The sequence below is a fragment of the Bos indicus genome, chromosome X (assembly GCF_029378745.1).
Source record: "Bos indicus isolate NIAB-ARS_2022 breed Sahiwal x Tharparkar chromosome X, NIAB-ARS_B.indTharparkar_mat_pri_1.0, whole genome shotgun sequence".
Taxonomy (NCBI): Eukaryota; Metazoa; Chordata; class Mammalia; order Artiodactyla; family Bovidae; genus Bos; species Bos indicus.
Genome location: NC_091789.1, coordinates 59441760 through 59461103, shown reverse-complemented (window position 1 = coordinate 59461103; position 19344 = coordinate 59441760). Strand labels below are relative to the sequence as shown.

Genomic DNA, 19344 nt, shown 5'->3' with positions numbered 1-19344 from the left:
ACCCAAACTCATGTCCATCAAGTCAGTGATGCCATCCAGCCATCTCATCCTCTGTCATCCCCTTCTCCTCCTGCCCCCAATCCCTCCCAGCATCAGGGCCTTTTCCAGTGAGTCGACTCTTCACTGCCATAGCCTGGGTTCAATCCCTAGTCGGGGAACTCAGATCTTGCAAGCCATATAGCATGACAGAAATAAATAAATAAATGTAAAAGAATAAAGTTAACCCAAGAGGAATAGTATAAAGAGAAACATGAAGCACTGACGTAAACTTTTTCCTGGTTTTAGAATTTACACAGTGCCATAAGTTCTTTTGGAGAAGGCAATGGCACCCCACTCCAGTACTCTTGCCTGGAAAATCCCATAGATGGCAGAGCCTGGTAGGCTGCAGTCCATGGGGTCGCTAAGAATTGGACATGACTGAGCGACTTCCCTTTCACTTTTTACTTTCATTCATTGGAGAAGGAAATGGCAACCCACTCCAGTGTTCTTGCCTGGAGAATCCCAGGGATGGGGGAGCCTGGTGGGCCTCTGTCTATGGGGTTGTACAGAGTCAGACACGACTGAAGCAACTTAGCAGCAACAGCAGCATAAGTTCTTTGGCTACGTTTTTCCATCAAAAAAATTAAGGTATAATTCATATGAAGTTAAATTCATTCTAAATGTTGAGTAAATAGTTTTGCAAGTTTGGAGAAGCATGCAGTCACTTAATCCCCACCATAATCAAGACACAGGATAGTCCTAGTACTCCAATAAATTCCTCTATATCCCTTTGTAATTAACACCCTCCTTTTATCTCTGTCTTCTCTTACCCACTGATTTGTTTTTCAGTGCCTTCTATTTTGGCTTCTCCAGGGTATCTTATAAGTGGAATTGTGTATTATATAGCCTTTGTGTCTGGCTTCTTTTACTTAACATAACGCATTTACAATTCATCCCTGTTGGTGAATATATCAGTAGGGTTCTGCTGTTTTTATGGCTAAGTAGTACTCTTTAATATAGATGTACCACAGTTTTTTATCCATTCACCATCTGAAGGACATTTGGCTTCTTTTCAGTTTTGGGTAATCAGTAAAGCTTCCCTGAGCAATTTTGAACAAGCTTTTATATAAGTGGGTAAACACCTAGCAGTGAGATTGCTGGGTTCTTTGGAGAGTGTATATTTGACTTCATAAAATTGCAAAATCGTTTTCCAAACTGGCTGTATATTGCATTCTCACCAGCAAATGCATGAAAGTTCCAGCTGTTCCACATCTGACCAGCTATTGGTATTGTAGGTTCAATTGGTTTTAGCCATTCTAATAAATGTGCTGTGGGTATCACAGTGTGGTTTTAATTTGCACTTCCCTAATGATGAATAATGTTGAGCAACATTTTATGTGCTTCTTTGCTAACCATATATTTCTTTGGTAAAATGTCTGTTTTGCCCATTTTTACACTAGGTTGCTTTTTCTTTTGTTGAATTTTGAGAGTTCTTTATATATTCTGAATACAGTCCTTTATCAGATATGTGACTCAAGTCTGTGGCTCATCTTTTCAGTATCTTAACAGTGTCTTTCAAACAGCAAAAGCTAATTTTAACAGTCAAATTTCTCATTTTTTTCTTTAAAGGACTTGTTTTTGGTATCATATCTAAGTAATTTTTGCCTAACTCAAGCAACAGAGATATTTTTCTCCAAAGTTCTCTTATAAAACTTCATAGTTCTAGGTTTTATATTTAAGTCTGTGGTCCATTTGGAGTTAATTTTTACAGAGGGTATAAAGCATGGACTGAGGTTCATTGTTTATTTTTTCTGTATATGGATATTCAGTCACTGTTTATGGTGAGCCACCAAATGGCTGTCCTTTTAAATTGCTTTTGCACCTTTGTCTAAAATCAGTTGATCATATATCTGTAGGTCTATTTCTGGACTGTCTCTTCTGTTCCAAAGATCTAAAGGTCTAGCCTTTTCCTAATACCACACCTTCTGGACAACTATAACTTTAAAATAACTGTGCAAATCAGGAAACATTAGGCATCCAAATTTGTTGTTTATCAGAATTATTTTGGTTATTCTAGTTCTCTTGCTTTTCCAAATAAACTCAGAATCAACTTGTCAATTTCTACAAAAGATGCAACTAATATTTTGATTGAAACTGCGATGAATCTTTAGATTAGTTTGGGGAGAGTCTTCTAACTCATGAACATGGTATATCCCGATTCCTTTAGGTCTTCTTTGATTTCTTTCTTTCTTTGATATTTTGTAGTTTTCAGCATATAGACCTTGTACACATTTTGTAAGATGTATACCTAAGTATATAATGGCTTTGGTGCTATTTTAGATGGTATTTTTTTATTTCAATAAGTTCTATAGCTATATTTTCATTGTCGTACAAACCTCTATAGCTATTTTTTTATATGGGTTTTAAACATCAATGGTACTTTTCAACTGTGCTAAATCTGAAAATCGATGTTCAAGTAAAATTGTACTTAAGTACTATATTCATCTTCTGTTGTTGCTACAACAAATTACAATAACTTAGTGGCTTAAAATGCACAAACTTATACTCTTAAGTGTTATTGCTCATGGACCCTTTCTTGTACCACTCCAATCTCTTACTTCCATTGTCACATCTCCTACTTCATTGTCAAATCTCCTCTTGCCTCCCTCGCATAAGAACGCTGTGATTATATTCAGGCCCCACTTGGATGATCCCCTGGAGAAGGCAATGGCAACCCACTCCAGTATTCTTGCCTGGAAAATCCCATGGACGGAGGAGCCTGGTAGGCTACAGTCCATGGGGTCGCAAAGAGTCGGACACGACTGAGCGACTTCACTTTCACTTGGATAATCTAGGATAATCTTCCCATCTCAAGATCCTTAACTTAATCACATCTGCAAAGTCTTTTTTGCTATATAAGATAACATTTACAGGCTCCAGGGATTAAAAAAAAAAACCTGGATGTCCTTGGGGGTCATTATTCAGCCAACCTCCAGCATTAAATAGATTAAAAAATCAGTTATATTTATAAATTCCAATTAAAATCATACTTTGGAAGAACATGAACTTTAAAAAATGGATTGGTAGCACTGCTTTAAAACAAATAGCATTTAAAAGAAAAAAAAAAAGAAATGCATGTTAAGATCGCATTAGACCCTCAAAAAAAAAAAAAAAAAGTCATAAATGCACCTTGTCTCCTTGCTTCAGTGTACGGAGTTGAAGCCTTCCAATAGCTTTTTTAGCATCTGCCTTTAACTGTCTCTGTAATAAAAAATAGCAGGTATTAGAAAAAAAATTTTAAACAAATATGATAAAAGAGGTAGAGAGGATTAATAAATATCTATAAGGTAAAAGTCAGTGTATAAGTAAATGCTGAAAGACACAATTTAATTAACCATAATAAATGTCCATTTATCTCATATCAAACAGGATTTTTTGAACTACTGAAACCTTATGTTTCCTACCTTCTTAAACAGCAGCTTTGGGCCACAACGATAAAGCTCTATGTCTCTATTCCAAATGAATTCAGATGCTATGGATTTTCAAAGCAGTTTTCCTATTTTCAAAAGCCCAGAAGGTCTTAAAGTACATATTTTCCAATTTCTTTTTTTTTGAAGTGTCTTGTTTGGTAGAAAGTGCATAGGATTTGGATTCAAATGAACCTAGATTCAAACTCTGACTTTGTCACTTATGAAATGAAAAATCCTGGACAAGTCATTAAATTTTTGTGCTTGTTTACTCATCTATAAAATGAGGATAACATCAATCCTTCCAGTGTTATTCAGTACTAGGGGAAAAACATTGCTGTTTATAACCACTACTGCCTTGTAAGGTGGGTGGATTCTGAGAGTTTTTTGTTTATTTCACTTAACATATACCTAGATGAGTCTGGATATGCAAAGGCAAGTCCATGGTTCATTTAGGGAATAAGGACTAAAATATTACATTTATATGTATCTATCCATATATACACATATGTATATATTTGAATCAAAAGTGAGGTTTTAATATGGAATCTAGATAAATGGTACCAATGAACATATTTGTAGGGGAAGAATAAAGACTCAGACATAGAGAATAGACTTATAGACATAAGAATAGACTTACAGACATAAGAATAGACTTATAGCGGGGGCAGGAGAGGGTGGGAAAAATTGAGACAGTAGCATTGAAATGCATACATATTACCATGTGCAAAACAGATAGCTAGTGGGAAGTGGCTGTATAACACAGGGAGCTCAACCTGGTGCTCTGTGACAATCTAGAGGGGTTGAATGGGGTGGGGGATGGGAGGGAGGTTCAGAAGGGAGGGAACATATGTAAACCTAAGGCTGATTCATGTTGATGTATGGCAGAAATCAATGCAACACTGTAAAGCAATTATCCTTCAAATAAAAATAAATTAAAAAATAAAATTTAAAAAAGTATGGGGGAAATCTAAAAGGCGAGGGAAAAGTGAGAAGGAAAGGAATCAATGAGAGACTATCTCTTTGTGTGGGATGAACTGGAGGGTGGGGGTGGGGGGAAAGCCAGGTAGTATGAGACATCCAGTGTTAATTTGAAATTATTTGTGATGCCACAAATAAACCTTCCTTATATTTCAGTAAAATCTACCACATATACGAATGCCTCAAGAAAAGATAATATATATGTAAATTGAAGAAGAGGCCAGGTTTCATGCCTGGGTGGATGCTGTATGGAATAGAGAGATAGCATGTTTAGCAGGGCAAGATGATAAGCAATCTTCCTATTTTGTATTGTGAAATGAACAAACTTAGAGAAATTCAGCAAAAAGTAGATGGGCAGAACCAGAAGTCTTATGAGAATGTCAACAGCTTCCTCATCCCCACCCCACCCCCCCGCCCCCCGTATGTACCTCCATCCCCAGAGGGAGACCCCCTAGCTGACATCAAGGCTATATGAAAATTAGAGATAATTTAAGTGTTTGTCACTCAGTTGTGTCCCACTCTCTGAGACCTCATGGACTGTAACCCACCAGGCTGCTCTGTCCATGGGATTTCCCAGGCAAGAATACTGGAGTAAGTTGCCATTTCCTTCTCCAGGGGGATCTTCCCAACCCAGGGATCAAACCTGGGTCTCCCACATTGCAGGCAGATTCTATACCATCTGAACCACCGGGAAGCTATGTAAGTAAAGTACCCAGCATAATGTCTGGCTGATAACAGACACTCAATAAAATGTTTATTAAATGAAAATATAAAGTATTTTCATCAATAAGCATATTTATACATGTCTGTAGCAAATATATTTTGGACGGGAATAATCCATGAGTATAGGTATGTGAAGCTATTCCTTAATGCCCAAATCTACCTCCTATGTAAGATATCATTTTGTGAAAGGTATTTGACTTGATGCCAAGGTGATTACTGCCAAAGTATTTTTCTGCTGTCACAGTAGGAGCAGAAACTTCTCAGATTGTTATCTGACGGGCAAACATAGCTCATAGAAACAGTTAATAGGAAGGCCTAGCCCTTAGAAGGAAAGAAGTGCTAATTGAAGCCCTTTCACTCCCTGTTTGGGAGACTTAATCATGGAGTTCACTCACAAGGGGAATTTTATCATGGTACTTAATTTTGAGCCTAAATATTTCCCTTCTATTTTGTTACTTGCATCACAAGTAAATAATAGAATGACAGTGAAACAAGGTACACTTAGGGTCTTTAGAGCTGGAAAAATTCTTGGGAGTTCACCTAGCCTGATATCTAATCTGACAGAAAAGAAAACTGATGCCCAAAGAGAAAGAATACCTTGCTCAAAATCTCAGAGTTGGTTAGTGTCAGTCCCACTGAAGCCCAGAGTTTGGGAACACTTAACTCTGACATCAAGGTAGTCATCTTTTGTTTACTGTGGCTTGAAGTAGGAAGCTAGTACTACTACTTCCTTATATTTATATAATTGTTTAAAAAAATGTTTTAGTTTGTTTTGTTTTTCTTATTTTTTTAAATTGTGAAAGTTATGATAACACATTTACAGGAAACTTAGAAAATAGCTGTTATATAATTTAAAATTATTTTTGATATCTATTACCTCACTTAATCCTCACAGTATCCCCTAAAGGAGACAATATCTCTATTTTAATGTCATTCAAATGGAGGCTTGCAAAAGTAAAATAATTTGTCCAAAAGGGAATGCAACCTCTAAACGACAGTTAGTACAGAAGTCTGCTCTTCATACCCCAAGATTCCATTATAATACAGCCATCCAAAATCGTTTGAAGTTTTTCCAACTCCTGGATTCTACGGTCTGGCAAATTATGGCCAGTATGCCCACAGGGCTCTGGCCTTGGCCTAAACTTCCAAACATTACTACTTTCGTTTCCTATAAAATATAAGCTATTTCGACATGAAGAAGAGAAAAATGCAGATGATACAAAAATAGAGCCAACAAGAGAAAATACGGCAAGGAAAAAGTGAAGTTGATGAGAAGTCTTTGACAACCATTTTGCACTTTGTCTTTAGAGAGCTTCTGACTTAGGTTTAAGCAACCAGTTCCACGACAACTGGGGAAATGTACTCACAAGGAAGTGATACATCTCTAGCGTATTTACATGATTAAGCCTGCACAGTTTGATTTCTCATTCCAAAATGTTCAACAAAATATAAATGCATGAGCCTCCAGTGCTAGTGCTTATTCATCAGGGATGAATGCTAACTATACAACTTTGATTATATCCAAGACTAACTGCAAATTAATTTGAGAGGTGGGATCAAAAGCAAACTTTAAATGTAATGTTCAAGTCTATGTTGATGAGAAAAGTGGAACTTACATTAAGACAAATGTTTTAAAAAAAATTGAGGGGAGACAAAAATATAGGGGAAAATCCAAGATGCCAGAATATCCTAAGCAAGGGACTTGATTATGAAGGATTTCTAAAAGATTTGTAGCACAGCATATACCAGTATTTAAGGAAGCAGCCCTAGAATTTTAAAAAGCCTTTGAAAGGAAATCTGAATGTTTCCAATAACTCCTACCAAGCTTTTATAAGGAAAATATACTTCTTTCAATACGGAGGTGTGACTTGTGGTTTTGTTAAGAAGCACAATTTTTAGAACCTGAATAAAGGTTTTAAAACTGCCATCAGCACTCAAAATATTAATATTTCACTGTCACATTGATAGTAGGAGTTTCCAAGATGCACCCACTCCTCTAAATACTGACATATGAGAACAAGATTAAGACCAAGTAGTTTATATTAAGGGCTTCCCAGGAGGAGAAGGGGACGACAGAGGATGAGATGGTTGGCTGGCATCGCCGACTCAATGGACAAGAGTTTGAGCAAACTCCAGGAGATGGTGAAGGACAGGCAAGCCTGGCATGGTGCTGTCCATGGGGTCACAAAGAGTAAGACACAAAGAGTAAACCTGGTGTGCCACAGTCCATGGGGTCGCAGAGTCAGGCATGACTGAGCGACTAAACAACAACAGGAGGCGCTAGTTGTAAAGAATCTGACTGCCAATGTTTGAGACACAAGAGATGCAGGTTCAATCCCTGGGTTGGGAAGATCTGGAGTAGGAGATGGCACCTCACTCCAGTATCCTTACCTGGAAAAATTCCATGGGCAGAGGAACCTGGTAGGCTACAGTCCATGGGACCGCAAAGAGCCAGACATGAATGAGCACAGCACAGCACAGTTTATATTAAATACAGGTTGAGATTTCCCTGGTGGCTCAGACAGTAAAGCATCTGCCCACAATGTGGGAGACCCCAGTTCAATCCCTGGGTCAAGAAGATACTCTGGAGAAGGGAATGGAAACCCACTCCAGGATTCTTGCCTGGAGAATTCCATGGACAGAGGAGCTTTTCAGGCTACAATTCATGGGGTCACAAGAAGTTGGACATGACTAAGAAATTAACATTTTGGGAAATATGAAACCTCTCTCCAATTCTGTCTCCTCACCAGTAAGTAGGAATACTAATAATCCTATACAGTATTGTTACAACAATATTTTGGGCTTCCCTGGTGGCTCAGCGGTAAAGAATTCACCTGTCAATGCAGGAAACATAAGAGACACAGGTTCAATCCCTGGGTTGGGAAGATCACCTAGAGAAAAAAATGGCAACCCACTCTAGTATTCTTGCCTGGGAAATCCTATAGATAGAGGAGCCTGGTGGGCTACAGTCGTAAAAGTGTCAGACACAACTTAGTAACTAAACAGCACGTTTGAATAATATTAAGTCAAACTTTTGGGTGCCGCTATATGCTTTAATATTTAAAGACAATGTGCCTAATGCAAACTATAGTTTATGTTTTACTTCTTAAAAAACAGAACTTAAGAGTTTATCTACTTTGGTACACAAATTGCTTCAGACACCTTTTCAGTACCTCTCCATCATATCAGAATTCCTATCCTATAAATTCCAACAGCACATTGTTTCCACCTCTTATATTCTGTAGTTGTTATTATTCATGTGTCTTTTTCTCCTAGTAGATTGTGAGTAGGTAGAAGACTGGGCCTTAATCATTTTTTTTTTAATCAATCTTTACTCAAAGGATAGCTTTTGAATTTAGAAAAAGAGATTTTCCCATTTAAGTTTTATTCATTAAAAGCCTCTACTCAATCAATTTTGAGGGAAAAAAGGTTTAGAGAACATGTATTGGACTCCTGCCATGCGTCAGGTTTAACCCTAAGCTTTTACATGTGTCATCTTGTTTAAACAGTAACAACCTTATGGAATAGGCATTTTAATATCCAAATTTTATAGACAAGAAAAGGTCTTGAAGCTTGACTAAAGGCCAGGCAGCTGGTTAGTTGCAGAGCTGTGATTCAATTCAAGCCCAGGTTCTATCTGGCTTTAAAGCCCATGATCTCTCCACTATAGTACACTGCCTCCATTGTGTAACAGCAAAGAAGCCTTTAAAGGGCTTCACATTCCTTGTGAAGAAGATAAATGAAAGGGAAAAAACCCTCAAAGTCAGCTATTATCCAATCTTCAAATCCTTCTTCATTTGACTACTTAACTGTGATTTGGGGAACTCTCTTAAACAAGTATTTTATATCAACATATTCTACCCACCTCCTCCCCAGTTCTAAGAGATACCTGGTCTAAGAAAATTTGGCAGAATAGAAGACTGATTCAAAGCAGTTTGGTTGTTGGCCAATTTTGTCAGCGGAAGCTTAATGTCATTACTCTATTCAAAAGCTGGGATGTTCTAGTCACTGACGAATCTCGGCTGTACAGTTTCTTCTGTTGTTGTTCTGAGCGACACTTTTAAGTGGGCCGAAGAATGAAGATCTGCGGCAATTCTCATCTTATATTACAATGTTCAATTTTTAAATTACAGTGAACACAAAGATATTCTACCTATTTTACCTATGAATTTATATTGAACTAAGTAAAATAAATGTTTTAGTCTGGTTATTTGTCAGCCTGATTTTTGGTCCCAAGGTATTCAGCTTTCAGTTTAACTGAAACCCACATAAATAACTAGGCATGTAGTCGAACCTAATTACTTGATGGGGGGCTGGGCAGGGTGAGTATATAAAAGAAAGAAAAGAACGTGGATATAAGCAAACTAGATTTTCCTGTTCTTAAGCCACCACTTTTTTAAAAATAAAAGCTTTCATAAAAATTTGGCTTAGAATTTATACAACAGAAATCTTAAAATCAAGAATTATGGTAAGAGGATTCTTTTACTCAGATTCCTGTGAACAAAATCAAAATCTGAGTGTCGTGGCTATTTTGATATATGAGAACTGAGAGAAATCTATTTTTTCCCCAATCAAAAACCTATGCATCGAATCACTGTGTCATACATCTGAAACTAATATTGTATGTCAATTATACTTCAATTTAAAAAGCTAAAATTTGCATGCTGCAACTAGAAGATTCAACATGCTGCAATGAAGACCTGACACAGCCAAATAAATAAAAATAATTTTTAAGAGGAGTAAGCAAAAACACCCCTATGTATAATATTTGAACGGGAGGATTCCTAAAGGAAAGAGGAGCTGCAGACGGTAACACAGCTTCCCATAAGTCTATGGAATTACAGAAATATGAGTACAGATCATTTGCATGAAGACGATCCCTGTGAACAGTGTGAAGAAATACACTGTAAGGAAGAGCATTGAGAAAAGGGGGAATTTGACCCAGGGGATAGGTTATGACTCAGATGATAGCATTTTTCAAAGAAACAATCAAAACCTTTATTATAGTAAGTGAATACTTTTTTTAAAAAGTCCTGAGAGACTCATTGTAAGAGCTTCCCTTTGTTCAATGAGAAAATCACAGAAAGACTATAAAACTAGGTCCTACTCAGATAAGAATTTGTTTAATCTGCTCTTCTCATGTAAGAACCAAACCAGTAGTTTTGTAAAGGGTTCTAAACCTCAAATTTAAGCAGGAACAGACACATACACATGCACCCACTATAAATATATCTATATATATATATAGATAGATAGATAGATACTGGTACAGTATGCAGCCACCTGGTAAGTCTTCCAGCTAATTTCATATACTAGGAGAGCAGAGAAAATTTAATGTGACCAGAAATGTTTCAGATATTTCTAGTCATGCTTTAAGTTCAAGACCATCACCATGGAAAAGAAATGCAAAAAAGCAAAATGGCTGTCTGGGGAGGCCTTACAAATAGCTGTGAAAAGAAGAGAAGCGAAAAGCAAAGGAGAAAAGGAAAGATATAAACATATGAATGCAGAGTTCCGAAGAATAGCAAGAAGAGATAAGAAAGGCTTCCTCAGCGATCAATGCAAAGAAATAGAGTAAAACAACAGAATGGGAAAGACTAGAGATCTCTTCAAGAAAATTAGAGATACCAAAGGAACATTTCATGCAAAGATGGGCTCGATAAAGGACAGAAATGGTATGGACCTAACAGAAGCAGAAGATATTAAGAAGAGGTGGCAGGAATACACAGAAGAACTGTACAAAAAAGATCTTCACGACCAAGATAATCATGATGGTGTGATCACTCACCTAGAGCCAGACACCCTGGAATGGGAAGTCAAGTGGGCCTTAGAAAGCATCACTATGAACAAAGCTAGTGGAGGTAATGGAATTCCAGTGGAGCTATTTCAAATCCTGAAAGATGATGCTGTGAAAGTGCTGCACTCAATATGCCAGCAAATTTGGAAAACTCAGCAGTGGCCACAGGACTGGAAAAGGTCAGTTTTCATTCCAATCCCAAAGAAAGGCAATGCCAAAGAATGCTCAAACTACCACACAATGGCACTCATCTCACACGCTAGTAAAGTAATGCTCAAAATTCTCCAAGCCAGGCTTTAGCAATATGTGAACCTTGAAATTCCAGATGTTCAAGCTGGTTTTAGAAATGGCAGAGGAACCAGAGATCAAATTGCCAACATCTGCTGGATCGTCGAAAAAGCAAGAGAGTTCCAGAAAAACATCTATTTCTGCTTTATTGACTATGCCAAAGCCTTTGACTGTGTGAATCACAATAAACTGTGGAAAATTCTGAAAGAGATGGGAATACCAGACCACCTGACCTGCCTCTTGAGAAACCTGTATGCAGGTCAGGAAGCAACAGTTAGAACTGGACATGGAACAACAGACTGGTTCCAAATAGGAAAAGGAGTATGTCAAGGCTGTATATTGTCACCCTGCTTATTTAACTTATATGCAGAGTACATCATGAAAAACGCTGGGCTGGAAGAAGCACAATCTGGAATCAAGATTGCCGGGAGAAACATCAATAACCTCAGGTATGCAGATGACACCACCCTTATGGCAGAAAGTGAAGAGGAACTAAAAAGCCTTTTGATGAAAGTGAAAGAGGAGAGTGAAAAAGTTGGCTTAAAGCTCAACATTCAGAAGATGAAGATCATGGCATCTGGCCCCATCACTTCATGGGAAATAGATGGGGAAACAGTGGAAACAGTGTCAGACTTTATTTTTTGGGGCTCCAAAATCACTGCAGATGGTGACTGCAGCCATGAAATTAAAAGACACTTACTCCTTGGAAGAAAAGTTATGACCAACCTAGACAGCATATTCAAAAGCAGAGACATTACTTTGCCAACAAAGGTCCATCTAGTCAAGGCTATGGTTTTTCCAGTGGTCATGTATGGATGTGAGAGTTGGACTGTGAAGAAAGCTGAGCGCCAAAGAATTGATGCTTTTGAACTGTGGTGTTGGAGAAGACTCTTGAGAGTCCCTTGGCCTGCAAGGAGATCCAACCAGTCCATTCTGAAGGAGATCAGCCCTGGGATTTCTTTGGAAGGAATGATGCTAAAGCTGAAACTCCAGTACTTTGGCCACCTCATGTGAAGAGTTGACTCACTGGAAAAGACTGATGCTGGGAGGGGTTGGGGGTAGGAGGAGAAGGGGACGACAGAGGATGAGATGGCTAGATGGCATCACTGACTTGATGGACGTGAGTCTGAGTGAACTCTGGGAGTTGGTGATGGACAGGGAGGCCTGGTGTGCTGCAATTCATGGGGTTGCAAAGAGTCAGACAAGACTGAGTGACTGAACTGAACTGAACTGAAGTTCAAGGACAAATTTTAAGGTATTAATGTAGCTAAGTTCTTCCTCATTTGAGACCACACAGGAGTGCTATCTCTTTGGCAGCAAACTTCAAGGACACATGTGACAGATCTCTGCCCAGGAAGCCAATTTGAATCTCAGGATGTGAGGCTCAGATGGGGAACTAACTGGTCACTACATAATTCTGCTAGCAGTAGGCTATGCTGCCCCAAACTCAGGACCCCTACAATGAAGCCAAGTGCATATTATTTATCTTGACTGTTGTGCCAAGTACCCATAACAAACTGGTACAACATGGTCTATTGCTTCAGATGTATATAACAAAATTATCAACCATTAACATAAAGAACACTTTGACTAATCTATTTTGTAAATGAAAGTCTGTACCACTTAATCTCCATCACCTATTTCTGCCCCCCAGCCCGATCCCCCTCACCTTTGGCAACCACCTATTTGTTCTCTGTATCTATGACTCTGTTTCTATTTTGTTATGTTTCTTCATTTGTTTTGTTCTTTAGAATCCACATGTAAGTGAAATCATACACTATTTGTCTTTCTCTGCCTGATTTACTTCACTTAGCATAATATCTTCTATGTCCATTCATGTTGTTGCAAGTGGTTAAGATTCCATTCTTTTTATGGCTGAATAATATTTCACTGTTTATAGGCGATAAAGAGGTACAAATTTCAGTTACAAAATAAATGAGTCACAGGTATGAAATGCACAGTGTGTGGAATATAGTCAGTAATTATGAGTGTGTGCATTCTAAGTCAATTCTCTAAGCAAGAATATTGGACTAGATTGCCATTTCCTTCTACAGGGGATCTTTCCAACCCAGGGATCAAACTCAAGTCTCCTGCATTGGCAGGCAGGTTCTTTACCACTAGCGCCATCTGGAAGCCATCAGTAATTATTCAATATCTTTTTATGGTGACAAGTAACAACTATACAATCATGGTGATCATTTTGAAATGCACAGAAATATCAAATCATTGTGTTACATACCAGGAACTAACATAGTGTTATAGGTCAATTATACTTCAAAAAAAAAAACTTATAGAAAAAGAGGTCAGATTTGTGGCTACCAGAGGCAGATAGTGGGGGGAGGGGGGATTAGATAAAAGTAGTCAAAAGCTACAAACTACTAATTATAAGATAAGTATGTACTAGGGATATAATGTACTATATGACAAGTATAATTAACACAGTTATATATTATAAATGAAAGTTATTAAGAAAGCAAATCCTAAGAGTTCTCATCACAAGTAAAAAAAATTGTTTTTCCTATTTCTTTAATGAGTATCTACATGAGATGATGCATGTTCACTAAACCAGCTGTGGTCATCATTTTAGGATGTAAGTCAAATCATTATGTTGTTCACCTTAAACTCGCACAGAGCTCTATGTCAATTATATCTCAATAAAAGTGGAAAAAAACAGAAAATCAAACAAAACAAACAAAATAAAACCACCTTGAGGACCATTTTCCCAGGGTTGGCTAAGGAACAAGCATGGTTTCCTGAGAGACTCTCAAGGAGTAAGCAACTAAATCTATTGTATTGTCTCTTTACAATCCACTCCCTCTCTTGTAATCAAGGTCTTTTTAACAATGAAATAGTCATATCTGGGCTTTTACAATTAGTATAGCATTTATATATAAGGTAAGCAAGAGCAACATAACCATATCTAATACTTGCAGAAGGCAACGAAGGATGAAAATAGGCTCAGATAAATTATTCTCCTAGTCATAATAAGACCATTTAAGACATCTTTATATTGATGTAACAATTTAATTATGTTTACTCCCTTGATCTATGGCCACTTGAACTTTGTGATAACCTTGTAAAGAGCTATTTAAAGTAATGAACTACATCTAATTCTTCCTCAGGCTAGTCACTCTCCATTGACATCACATGCTGGGAGGTTTTAGTTCAGTTTCCCAATACATTTGATTATCATAAAATTTGTTTATATAAGGCAGCTGAATCTTACCAACAATACCAGTATCACACCATCACAATATTTGATGTAACCAGGTTTCATTTGGTTACAAAAGAAATGGGGAAGTATCACAGAAGTGTTTATTAAATCTTCCTAGAGTAATTGTTCTTTGCCCACATATCAGATATCATGGACAAGTGTTATCACCAGCGGTGATGTCATTTCTAGGTTCCATGTTAGCTGAGGACAAAGCCCATCATTTGTTTCAAGTCACACTATTATACAGTTTTCCCACTGACTGTTGTGCAGCAAGACCATCTCCCTTCCATGGGGAAAACATGTGCATCATTCAGCATTATTCCTATACCTCATCTCATTGGTCCATCCTTTTGTAAAAGTCAGAGATCAATAATGTAAGTTACAATTTCACTCAGAAAATTTCCATAAGTTTGAGGATCTGCATGTGTCTCAAAGATGCTCTTCAACTTCCATAAGTAAAAATGAAAAGCCATTACCCCATGACTACTTGGATCTCCATTCGAAGTAAAATAGTTAACAGACCCTGTTGTGTCAGAGTACATGCTCTTTCCCAGTGCTGAATGCTAGCATTCTCTAGCAGTATTATTGGCTCTGTGTGACCTTATTACCCAGTCTTTATCATCTTTCCAAGTAGATTCCCATTCTTTTATTCGCTCTTGGAAGATGATTCCTACAAATCTGTCTATGTCAGAGTAATTTCTTTTCTTCTGAAAGACACTTTTCACTAAAAGTGAATTCAGCTTGTTCCATTACACCAAGGCCAGCTTCTATTTCACCTAGAGCCCTCTTTGGTTTCACTGGCCGATGTTTAACCCAACATGTATCTTGTTTCCATTGAGTATTGATTGCTTGAATAAGGTTAAGGTACATGCACTGTATCCCCAAAATGCAGGGTGTCCCATGCCAGAGTCATGTGTATAGTGGTCACTCCCAAATTCAGTTTAGTCTGCGCATGCCATAAGGTTTTCCATACTCTTTCTTGTCTTCGGTTAGGGTAGTCCCCGGTGAAAACATGAATCCACCTGCTGCTGCTGCTGCTGCTAACTCACTTCAGTCGTGTCCAACTGTGCGATCCCATAGATGGCAGACCATTAGGCTCCTCTGTGCCTGGGATTCTCCAGGCAAGAACAATGGAGTGGCTTGCCATTTCCTTCTCCAATGCATGAAAGTGAAAAGTGAAAGGGAAGTCGCTCAGGGTCTGCCTCTTCGCGACTCCATGGACTGCAGCCCACCAGGCTCCTCCATCCATGGGATTTTCCAGGCAAGAGTACTGGAGTGGGGTGCCACTGCCTTCTCCCTGAATCCACTATATAATGCCTAATATGTTATTTTCATTCACAACCCATTGACACTTTTCATCTTGTTTAAAAGCTTTCCATCCACAAAACCAGGGATAATGTGTGTTCTTACACAGCATACTATGGCTTGTCAGGCATACAACCACTACATGCTGTCCATTATACTTTGGCATTTTGGTCATCAAATTTATGGTTATACATTTATCGATTTGCCTCACATTATCTGCTATGTGTCAAAATGGTTCAGAGGGAAGACATACCCAAATAATTTAATGAATTCCTAATGTTCTAATGAAGGTAAATTTTTATAGCTCAGTTTCAGCACCATTTCGACCAGTGAAGTGGAGATAAGGTAGTCAAATATTTCGTGATAGTTATAACTATCATATGCATCAAGCTCTACATCTTAAACATAGGAAGTTATGAAAATTAAATAACATGTAAATGACATTTCAGCACTCTCAAGTATATACAAGCAGAAGGGATCATCAGTCTCATATATTTAATCTTTTAGTCACCAAAGAATAATCAGATACAGCCCATTAAATAGTGAAAGATGCCCTCTCAAAGCCTTCTCTAAAAGGTGAGAAGTTTTAATGCTATTCTTAACTATTTGTACAGAAGTTAACTTTTCTAAGAAATAAAACTATGAAAATTACTTAAACCAGTGATGAGATCAGAGTTAAATATCAATGTAGCTTGTGCAATACCAGGTAGTTCTCTATGAACTATATTATTTGCTTATGGGGTTTAATGCCATGTTAACAGACTTCACATAGCACTTGAAGAACAGAAATACATACCTCACCATGAACATTCACAAACCAAACACTCTTCTTATTGTAACTATAACCTTTGAATAGTTCATTACACTGGACACCAATTTCTTTCCAGTCTCAGAGATAAAAACCAGCACAATATACAAATGTCAAATATTAACACAGTGTGAGACTACTGAATCGTCTGGCACAGGAATTTTAAACATCCTTTTGACCACAGCTAGTAACAGGCTGAACCTGCCACCAATGTGATAAGCTGCTTCTTTAAAGAGAAGTACAGAAGTCAGTTAACTTTAAACATTGAGATAATCATCACTCCTTACCATATGCTGGTGTCTAAATCTTTACAAAGTTTTTATAATAAGATTTTAATTTTTCACCTATTCCTAAGCTTATTTTCTTGCCGTCTAGAAATCCTCACTGCTCCCCCACTCTCAAATAAATTGGGTTCATCTTTGCTTATTGGAGAAAAAGTGCATGAAATGGTCAGAATCTGTCTTTGGAGAAACTTTTAAGTACATATAAAATATAATCTTGCCCCCCACTATGTGATCAGCTGAAAGCCTTAAATTCCTAGTGAACATTCTGGAGAAGTGGTACACAGCTTTGCTGTTGTGTTTAGAATTCTTGAGAGGGAGAAGAGGTTAAGAAATGATTGTGGTGTGGATCAGAGTGGAAGTAAAGGAAGTGCTAAGAAGTAATCAGATCCTGGATATACAATGAAGGTAGAAACAAAGGACTTACTGATAGAGGTTATACAGGAAGTGAGAGAAAGAGAAAAATAAAGAATTAACTCCCAAGTTTTCTGGCCTGGGGTCAAAAGAAGTTCTTTTGAAAATGGAAGCAATTACTAGTATGTTTGGGTGTCTACAGTAACAGAAGACAAAGCGGAGGATAGCGGGTATAGACACAGATGCAGAAATGTGGTAGAAGCTTGTGGAAGTACTCTTGATTACTTCAATTTTCTCAGTGGAATAAGACCCAAAATACAAGTTGAGAGTAAAACTGGAGGTAAGTACTAGAGGTTTGAAGAGAAAGGAATGTGTATGATTAGTCATCTATGAAAGAAGAAGAAATGGCTAAGAAAAGATGGTATGATTGTTGGGCAGCATTAAGCAAACTCACTCTGAGTTTGTGGTCACAAATTTAAAGTGAGATTAGCCAGTTGCAGAGATGCTAATGTTTTTCTGCTACTTCAGCTAAGCAAAGAACAGGCACAGAACAGGTGGGAAGTAGGATATAATCAGGATTGGGTTTTGACAGCAAGTATAACAAAGAGAGAGAAGGGCCAAGGAAACTGAAGATACATGCATGGGAATGGCTATGGAAGTTAAGTTGAGTAAGGAAGAGAAGTGAGGATAACAGAGGGATGAGGGGCAGTTTAAAGGTAGTAGGATCAACATTAGACAAACAGGTACTTCCCTGTTCAATGATACTTCAGTATTTTTGTTCTATTATTTCTATACTCTGTACTTGTTTATATACCAATTGTTAATATCTGGGAGAAATTATGACTCTGTCACTCTGTTTGGAATCAAGTACTATATTGTGAACAATTAGATCTTTACATTTGCCTACTCATAATATTCAGCCTAGTCTCTCTTCCCAGCCCTGCCCCCAAATGCAAATGAACACAGGCATAGGCACATAGGAGAAGGAAATGGCAACCCCCTCTGGTATTCTTGCCTGGAGAATTCCATGGATAGGTAGAGGAGCCTGGCAGGCTGCAGTCCACGGGGTCTCAAGAGTGGGACACGACTTAGTGACTAAACCACCACCTCATACTTTCTAGTTTCTAAATTTTCTATATTGCATATGAAATGCTTTTGTCATTTAGAAAAATGTGCAAAAGGACATATGTATTTATACCCATATATACTTAAATGCTTGCTGTGCTCTCTAATAAAGTATTAGAAGATTTAACCCAGTAGGATTAAGGCCTTAGACCAGTTTCAGAAAATAAAAGATCTGAGAGTACAGATACTGACATACTTTTAAAATCTACCAGTTTTCACAAAATACACGCATGGATCATTGTCCAGCAAGGGAAGCATATTAAAATGAATGATACTGAATCTACAATTAAAACAGTAAAATATTTTTAAATTGGAAGAAAGGATCATTACAAACCTGCTTTCTGCTTTGAGCTCTTGCATTCCGTAATCTTCGAGCAGAATAAAAGATAAAATAGCCCACAGTTGCCGCCGTAATAATGAAAAAGGACACAGAAACAAAAAAAATCGAATAGTGATTCACCCAAGGACCATGTTTTTTCCCTACTTCAATGACCATTGTTACTTGTATGCCTCTTTGAATAGATTGTAGAATTTTGGTGCCTTTCAGATTGCCAATCATGATTGCAACAATGTCTCCTGCACCTGTAAAAGAAAAGGAATTCAGTTTTAGTTTGGTAAAGCTAAAGTATAAAATTTTTCTTAGTATAAAAATCCAATTGCTAAAATGATTTTAAAGGACACTCAATGAGACAAAGGAAGGACAATCCTTCATTCAATTAACATTTATTGGGCGCATATGTACACGTAAGTTACAGGGAATATAAGCATACTGAGACTTGGTTACTGACCTTAAGGAACTCATAGTTTAGTAAGGAAGCCATGATACTAATATATAATAAATACCTCCCCCCTTCTCAGGTTTGCTACATATAATTCAAAAGTATCAGGTTTGGGGCCCAATTTGCCTCTTACATGAAGGTTTTCTTAAAGTAGTCACCTGGAGAGTAGGGAATTCTCCTAGAGAATCTGAGATTTGGGAAAAACGAAAAATTTAACTGTATATTTCTGAATTTATAAAGTGA

At 37.6% G+C, this 19344-nt stretch overlaps 1 protein-coding gene across 4 annotated transcripts in view; it reads right to left on the bottom strand.

The window, feature by feature from the left end:
* RNF128 (ring finger protein 128) overlaps nt 1-19344 on the bottom strand; it is a 65055-nt gene that overhangs the window by 15642 nt on the left and 30069 nt on the right. For all 4 annotated transcript variants that reach the window (XM_070784437.1, XM_070784439.1, XM_070784436.1 and 1 more), the window contains exons 2-3: nt 18657-18904; nt 3169-3240 (exon numbers count right to left, since the gene is read on the bottom strand). In XM_070784437.1, the coding sequence (XP_070640538.1) occupies nt 3169-3240; nt 18657-18904 (320 nt within the window). The remainder of the gene's footprint in view (nt 1-3168; nt 3241-18656; nt 18905-19344) is intronic.